Genomic DNA, 8,198 nt, shown 5'->3' with positions numbered 1-8,198 from the left:
GGTTCCCAATCCGGATTCCCTCAGATCCAGATATCTGAATACCCGGCCCCACCAACCCCTGGACCCAAGAGTCCACGCCCCCAGCTCTCTCCTTTGCGGAACCTAGTAGTAAAGACTCCCTGATCCCCTTCTCCCCAGGACCCAGGAGTCCAGAACTCCAGTCTCATTCTCCCCGAGAGACCCCGGAGTCTGGGCCCTCATCTTCCTCCTTCAGGACTCAGAAATCCTGGCCCTAGGCCCTTCAATGACCCAGCCACCCCAGTTTGGGAGAGCTGGCTCAGGGATTAGGAATGCAGTGATCTCACGGCCCCTCCCTGTCCCGTTACCCCGCTGTCCCCCTCCAGGGCCCCATCTCCCCTCCCAGTCTGTCTTCCGCTTGGCTGGGACTCCGGGAACCGGAAGCCTGGGTCCCTTAGCGGGCGGAGACTCCGGCGTCCAGCTTAGACGCCCGGGTCGGAAGTTTGGCTAGGATCCCAGGACGGAGGTGGAGCTTCCCTTCAAGACCGGCTCCTTCCTTCGAGCGCGCCTATATACGGCCGCGCGCGAGCCGACGAGCCCCGCCTACTAAAAGCGAGGCCTCGGGGACGGTGCCCTGAAAAGCGATGCCTCCGGGATCCTCATTTGCATAGCACCTCCCCGAATGATTTTCCCGACCCGTCCGCCGAAAGTGTGAGGGCTCGTATTAGCATAGCCCCGCCCATAGACGGCCCGCCCGCAGAGAGCGCGTGGCGCTGCTCCGTGTGAGTTTAGCCCTAACGTTAGCATATCCCCGCCCCATTCGGAATTCCCCTTCACAAGGAAAGCCTTTTCCCCCTCCCTTATTAGCATAGCTCCTCCTTTTCCCTGGCCTTACCTCCTAAGTGTCCCGAGGCTCCAGTCCTTCTCTCCGGAGCTCATGATTATGCAGTAGCCTTATTAGCGGGGCCCGCCCCTAGGCCCCGCCCGGCTCCCCCCAAGGCGGTAGCGGCGGCGGCAGCAGCGGTGGCGACATGAGCAGCGGGGCGGCGTCCGGGACAGGGCGGGGGCGGCCCCGGGGCGGGGGGCCGGGGCCCGGGGACCCCCCACCCAGCGAGACACACAAGCTGGTGGTCGTGGGCGGCGGCGGCGTGGGCAAGAGCGCGCTGACCATCCAGTTCATCCAGGTAGTGGGCCCTCACCCGGGGGGGTGCCCCCGGGACCTAGAACTGAGCCCTTTGGGAGATCCCTGACACCCCGATTTCCCCTCGATCCATCACTGAGACCCTCCTATGAGACCTTCTAATCTTAAAAAATCCCCTCAGATGGTGACCCTGAGCCCCCCAGCTCCAGGGCCTCCACCCTCTACACAAGGGGCTTATACTCACATCCTGAGACTCCCCCTCATCCCTCCTTCCAACACCCAAGACCCCGCTTCCCTGATGACTTGACCCTGAGCACCTGGGAGCATCCTAAATCCAAAACTCACCCCATATAGACCCTAAGCATTCCCATAGGCCCCCACCCCTGGGTGTCACTTCCCCCTACCCTGAGCTCCATCTCCCCCAGATCCCAGGTCCCAGCTTCCCGTCTGAGCCACCCAAAGCCTAACTGGGAGATTACCTTCCTCTAGCTACTAAGCTCCCCCAGAATCTAGAAATTGTGCCCAGACTTTGCCTGGGGCCCATCCGGTACCATCTTGTCCTGAGAAGAGGCACCCTCAGACCCAAGAGATTTCAGAAAGATCCTGCCCCTGGGCCATTCCAGAGAATTCTTAAGACTACACGTCCTGTTCTGGGGATCCCCCACCCCTCCAGACCCAGACCTCCACCCTCCCCCAGGGAAAACCACCCATTCCTCCATGTTGAGTTTTCTTCCACTCTAACTCCTTGAGCATCTCTCAGAAACCTTGGCTAGCCCCCAAATCACCTCCTTGAAGAAACCTCCAGATTTTTGACACCCCCAGAGAGACTCACTTCTTAGGAGTTTCTCTGACCCTGTAAATGCATTTTGGGATGTCTCAGATTCTCTAGACGTGTACCTGTATTCTGTGACAAACCTCCCAAATGTATTTGCACCTTGGGGCTCTCCCCAGCTCTCATCCCAGACTTCTCCAGATGTGTTCTGAGGACACACTCGTAATCCCCCCATGGCATGGTCCCTGCACCCGCCCTTCAGGCCAAGCCCTCACCAAGCACCCCTCCCCTAACAGACAGGAGGCAGCTACCAGACCCCCAGCTACCAGATCACCCCCTCTCTCCTGAAAACCCACCACTGCCCAGGAAACCTCCAGCCCATTCCCAAGGGAAACCCTCCCACCTTAGAGAAACCTTAGAAAGGTGTCTCCTTTCTGAGATGCTACTGCAGAGGGTCCTGGACCTCAGACTCCTCAAGAGACCCCAGCCAGGCCCTGCATGGGAGCCCCTGCCTATATAGAAGAAGGCCCCAGCCCCTTGCACCCAGGGGCGGACCCAAAGCTGGCCAAAGGCCTGGCTGGAGACTGGCCTGACCCAGGCAGGAAGGGAGGGGCCCAGCCTCCGGGCGGGGCAGCTTCTCCGCTGCTGGATTGGAACTGGGACCTTCCCCTGGGAGGAGACACTAGAAGCTGCCTGAGAAGGAGGGGGAGAGGGAGGAGGAGGAAGAAGGAGAAAAAAAAGAGGGAAGAGGAGGAGGAGGGAGAGATAGAAACAGGCAGACATTCTGGGCAATAATAGCTCCCAATAACTGAGCACCTACTAGATCCAAGCCATACGTGAAATGCTTAGCAGGGATTTCCCCCGAATCTCACAAATGCTGGATTAAGTGTAGTCTTATTTTTATCCTTATTTTCCAAATGAGGTTCAGAGAGGGGAAGTGATTTGATCAATACCGCACAGCCAGGACGTAATCACCATGTGGGAGATGTACTTTATACCAGAGAGAGAGGACCGGGAGAGACTCGGAGAAAGGAGACTAGGTAGGGTGGGAGGAAGGGACAGAGACCCACAGAGAGGGGAGCAGGGATCCAACAAGAAGGGGCGGGGGAGGCAGAACCCAGCGATAGGGTTAAGTCATCTCTCCTGGGGTACTGCAGGAACCGGAGTAATGATGTCTTCTCCCTGTCCCCCCAGTCCTACTTTGTGTCTGACTATGACCCAACCATCGAAGACTCCTATACGAAGATCTGCGCTGTGGATGGTGTTCCAGCCCGGCTGGACAGTGAGGGCGGCGGGGAGTGGGTCGGGGGGCTGGTGGTGGGGCTGAGGTCTCCCGGGAGCCTCATCTCCACGGCGGCCCCTCTCCCTCTGTCTGCAGTCCTGGACACAGCGGGCCAGGAGGAGTTTGGTGCCATGCGGGAGCAGTACATGCGCGCCGGACACGGCTTCCTGCTGGTGTTTGCCATTAACGACCGGCAGAGGTGAGGGGAGTTGCGGGTGGCGGAGCAAGGCGGGCCGGGGGCCCAGCAGCTGGCCAGACCTCACGCCTCTGGCTTCATCTGCAGTTTCAACGAGGTGGGCAAGCTTTTCACGCAGATCCTCCGAGTCAAGGACCGAGACGATTTCCCCATCGTGTTGGTTGGGAACAAGGCAGATCTGGAGACACAGCGCCAGGTCTGGGACACTCCCCACCGCCTCCAACCCCCGTCCCCCATCTCACCCGGGGAGGCTCCTTTGGGCATCCTCCTCTGGCTCCCCTGATCCCACTCCCTCTGGTGTCACACACATCACTACATGAGTTGCCCCCAAATTGGACCTTCTGCATTCCCAGTGTTGCACGTAAGACTTCCCAGAAGACTTCTGGATGGGACCAAGGGCACCTGCACCGACCCCCAGGTCGACCTGCCCCAACTCTGCTCCGTCCCCACCTCAGTCAGCCTCCCTCCAGGCCCCCCACTGCCCCTGCCCCTTCCCTGCTCATAGCCCTCCCTTGGCACCCCCTGCTCCCCCCAGAGAGAACTCCAACTCTTGGACTTGGCAGTTGATTCCCACCATGTCTTGTCCCTTCCTTTCTCTGCTCTCACCACTTCCTACACACAGAGACTGTGATTTCCACACCGAACTCAACTTTCCGATTAAGCCTTGGGGGGTTTCCAGGCTTCCGAGCTTTGCTCGGCCTCTGCAGGGGACACCCTGACTTCTCCGCAGGAGGAACTCTGTCACCTGATGTTCAGAAGGGCAAACGTCTATGGAGCCTTCCCGGACTCCTTACTTAATGGACCCGAGCCCTCTCAGCACGTTCCCCATGATCTCCTTGAAACTTTTCCTCTTCCCTTGACCCCCACACTCTGGGGCCCCCTTAGAGCATGTAGTGTGTCTTTCTGCCTCCCTCCCACAGTTGGGCCCCACCCTGAGTGCAGACACCTGACTCCTCCTGCTGTCCCCCTCCCAGGTCCCCCGATCTGAAGCCTCTGCCTTTGGTGCCTCCCACCACGTGGCCTACTTCGAGGCCTCCGCCAAGCTGCGCCTCAATGTGGACGAAGCCTTCGAGCAGCTGGTGCGGGCTGTCCGGTGAGCAGAGCGCCTTTCCTGTTGTCCCTGTCCCCAGTCCCTGCGACCCAGACTCACCAGCTTCTTCCCACAGGAAGTACCAGGAACAAGAGCTCCCGCCCAGCCCACCCAGCGCCCCCAGGAAGAAAGATGGAGGCTGTCCCTGCGTCCTTCTGTAGCCCCAGGGGTGTGAGAGGAGCGACCAACACTTGGGACCAGCTGCCTTCACCGAGCCTGTTTCCCCATCTGGGTTTCCCAGGATACACTACACCCTCACCCGGAATTCCTGGCCTCCTCCGGGACATCGCCACTGTGTGCCTTCTGCCAATGCCTCCCTTCCCCACCCAAGCCCCTTGTTGGGGTGAGGGGCTCCCGGGCATCCGGGTCACTGCTGTATATAACTCCCCTCTCCACCCCCAGGGAAATAAACTTCACTGCCAATGTCGGAAAGTGCTTTTTGGAAAGGGAAAAGGGGTGGTGAGTGAACTCATGGCGCACAAAGGTGAAAGTCTCACTCCACCTACCACCATCGGATCTAGAACCCTTTGCTTGGCTAGTGGGGGGCGGGGACAGAGAACGAGCCAAGGCAAGCCAGGTGGCTGGACCTCTGCATCGCCTTCAGTGAAGGCCATTCTGCCCTTTGGTGTTTGGGTGGGCATTTTGCTGGGATGGGGATTAACATCTCAAAAAAAATTTTTTTTTCTTTCCTGGAAAGTTCTAGAACTGCACTGTTCGGTAAGCTAGCCAGAAACTACACGTGGCTATATAAATTTACTGGGTAGTGGTGTCCCAGAAGGCTCCAGGATCTTGGAAACTGGCCTCTGCTCTAATCCCTGCCTGTCCCCTCCCACCTCCAATATATATTGAGAAAGACCTTTTGGCTACAGGAGGGAGCAGGGACAGGTGGGCAGAATGGTGTCCAAGCAGCTGGCTGGCAAGTTCTCATTTCCAGAAAGTCCCCAATTGGGCTGACATCTGAGTCCATACCCTTAATCCAACTTGTGGCCGGTGTAGACACACATTCCATCTGAGCCTCTCTCCTGGAAAGGGCTTAAGTGTGGGTCATCTTCAGGCCTCCCCCAAAGTTGCTAACGAGCTTGTCTGGGAACCCTTGGATTCCTCCAAATTCCACCCAGGACCCCTAATTCTACAGTCTATTTGCTAACCTGGAAGGCTGGTACCACAGGGAGACCACCCCTCACCCACCTCCCAAGTGTGACACGTGTCCCTAAACTCCAACACCGAGTCAACACTGCAGGCCAGAAACCTCACCCTTAGTCCCCATGCCTTGGAACTTTGATCGCCACTCGTAACTGTCACCAATCCACGATCTACTCCTCCTACCCCCACGTCTGCCATGCTTGGACACAATCCCTGGATCCTTGGTTCCAAACAGCAACCCTCACACCCACCCCAGAACCCACTTCCTGGTTCAAGGGTAGAGGATGGCCTGGGCAGCCCCTCTGACTTCTCAGCTGTCGAACAGGGGAGATCACAGAACTACTTCCGGGAGGCCTTTAGGAACCCATCTGGACCGAGAAGACGAACAGCGTTTGGAGTATACTAAGTGCTCTGTATCAGCGACGGAGGCCCCACTGTTCTCCTCCTGCCCCAGAACCATGAATGTCCCTCTGTACTCCAGATCAGAACAATGATTAGCTCAATATCCCCTTCCGGGTTTCATTATCACAGAATCCTTGGCCTGTGTTCAACCTTCCGCCCTGGGAATAAGCGTGGCTCCCACGTATTGTGTTGCACGTTCACTCCCTCTAGCCCCAGGACCTCTGCTTGCCAGGGGCCCAACCCCTGCAGAACAGGGATGGGGGTGGGGGAACGGGTTCTATCACTTTCCAGATGAGCTCTGACCTCTCCCCCTAACCCCAGCCAGAGAGGTGAGGCACTCTGGGGAGTCAGGGGAGTCCTATGCCAAGGTCTCCCTCCCCGGCCACACCCCCCCCCCATCACCGCCACCTTGGCAGAGGGCCTTAGTCTTTTTTTGCACCGTCCATCGGTGCCAAGTTCTTGCCTGGGACACCCTGCTTCTTTAAAGACGACAATGAGCTTTGCAGAGGTGACGGAAGCTACTGCTCACCCCCAGAAAAAGGCACACATACAAACCCACACAACTGGCAGGCCATTTCTGGATGGCTCGCGAGCGCCAGCTATCCCGAGCTCCTCAGGGAGCAGTGAAGAGGCTGGTGTGGCCCTAGTTGGCATCTCCCTAGGTGTGCGCGTGCCTCTCCCGTTCCTGTCCTCCCCAATGCTCCGGCAGGCCCTGCCCATGATTCAAAGCCTCTCATGGTTCTGATGTCCCTCTTCAAACATCTTTGCCACCCTCTCCCCCTGCTGCCATCTCTTGGACCTCCAACAAACCTCTTGGGGCCTCTTGTTACAGTTTAATGGGCACTAAGTGCTTCAAACATTTGGGTTTCCTTCACCTTGACAAAAGCCCATTCTACAAATGACAAAGCTGGGGAAACAGGCCGGTATCCAACTCACCTGGTTAGTGCTGGAGCTGAGATTCGAGTCTGGGCAGCCGGATTCCAAAATCCAACCACAAGGTTATCCTGCCACCAAGGGGATGATAGGGCCCTGCTGTCTGCCTTCTGAACGACCCACCCACTTTTGATAGCAGAGCTCTGATCCAAGGCAACGCTGATCGTGGAAATTTTGGCTCCAATCGGAGGTACTAGCCCAGAGCCTTGTGCTACAGGCCATGGTTCAAGGACACCAAGGTCCATCCTCACCTCTCCCAACCCCATTAATTCTAAAAAGACCATGGTCCATCACTGACTCTCCCATTAAGACCCTTAAATGTTACTGTAAAACCAGGGCTCTGGAGTCATTCACCTTGGTGATAGTCTAGACAATATCCAAGGTCATAGAACACTCAGGGCTCCTTCTCAATTTCACCAAGAAGGGAATCTATCTAGAACACAGATGGTCTACCCTTAAATCTTACACCGGGTCAGTACCCACTGACCAGCCATCATTGGTGCTGAAGCCAGAGTTCTACAATACCTAGAGTCCCTTCTTGACAATGGTCCCGGCTCTCAAATGCCAACGGCTTACTCACTGCTCCACGCTGGGTTCCAGCTGACCTCCAGATTGTTAACTCTTATTCTAGAACGCTGCTCCTCAAACTTGAGTATTAGAATCCTCCCGGGATATTACTGAAAAGTGGGTTCTGACTCAGCTGATCTGAGAATCAGCCCCAGAGTCTACATTTCTACAAGCTCTTGCAGGGGGTGGGGGGCTACTGAGGGTGGGGACGGATGGACAGAACTCCCAAGGGCGGCCAATCACACTTCGAGCAGCAAGTCTCCAGAACACAGGAATCCATCCACATCTCAACTGCCGGCCTGCTCGTGACCCTGCAGTTCCGGGGTTCAAGAATCCAAGAGATCCACACACTAGGCAGCCAAGAAAAAAGCTGGTCAACTCCCGACACCTGCCACAGCCTACACTGGTCTGAAAACACATCCAAAAGTACCTACGCTTTTCCCTTCTCAAAGCACAGCTGAAACCCCCTTCAAGTGGGTACTGGGTTCAAGGACCCCCCCGTCCATGAGCAGTATGCAGGAGCCAATGCTGTGTTAGGACAGAAAACTCTGCTGGCTTCTTTCCTGCTCTCTCTCTGGGATGCCCTGCTCTGGGGGAAGCCAGCTGCCATGTTGTGGGGACACTCAAGGTGCCCATGGCGAGGTCCCCACGGCACAGAAATGCAGCCTCCAGCCCGCAGTGGATCCACACACCTTAAAAAGGAGCCGCCTCGAG

At 57.1% G+C, this 8,198-nt stretch overlaps 1 protein-coding gene across 1 annotated transcript; it reads left to right on the top strand.

Annotated features, from left to right (window-relative positions):
• Nucleotides 1-965: 965 nt before the first annotated feature.
• Nucleotides 966-4,871, top strand: RRAS (RAS related). Its single transcript, XM_080829559.1, has 6 exons — nt 966-1,142; nt 3,066-3,153; nt 3,250-3,352; nt 3,437-3,545; nt 4,324-4,442; nt 4,516-4,871. The coding sequence occupies exons 1-6, from the start codon at nt 990-992 to the stop codon at nt 4,598-4,600; spliced, it is 657 nt and encodes a 218-aa protein (XP_080685685.1). The 5' UTR covers nt 966-989; the 3' UTR covers nt 4,601-4,871.
• The last annotated feature ends 3,327 nt before the right edge of the window (nt 4,872-8,198 follow it).

Source organism: Martes martes (assembly GCF_963455335.1).
Source record: "Martes martes genome assembly, chromosome: 17".
NCBI lineage: Eukaryota > Metazoa > Chordata > Mammalia > Carnivora > Mustelidae > Martes > Martes martes.
Note: the sequence above shows the minus strand (reverse complement) of the source record. Positions and strands in the feature narration are given on the sequence as shown.

Excerpts from the sequence above, each read along its gene's own strand:
- RRAS (XM_080829559.1), top strand. The coding sequence starts at position 990 with ATGAGCAGCGGGGCGGCGTCCGGGACAGGGCGGGGGCGGCCCCGGGGC. Across the intron at positions 3,154-3,249 it reads TGTTCCAGCCCGGCTGGACA|TCCTGGACACAGCGGGCCAG; the intron begins GTGAGGGCGGCG and ends CTCTGTCTGCAG. Across the intron at positions 3,546-4,323 it reads ATCTGGAGACACAGCGCCAG|GTCCCCCGATCTGAAGCCTC; the intron begins GTCTGGGACACT and ends TCCCCCTCCCAG.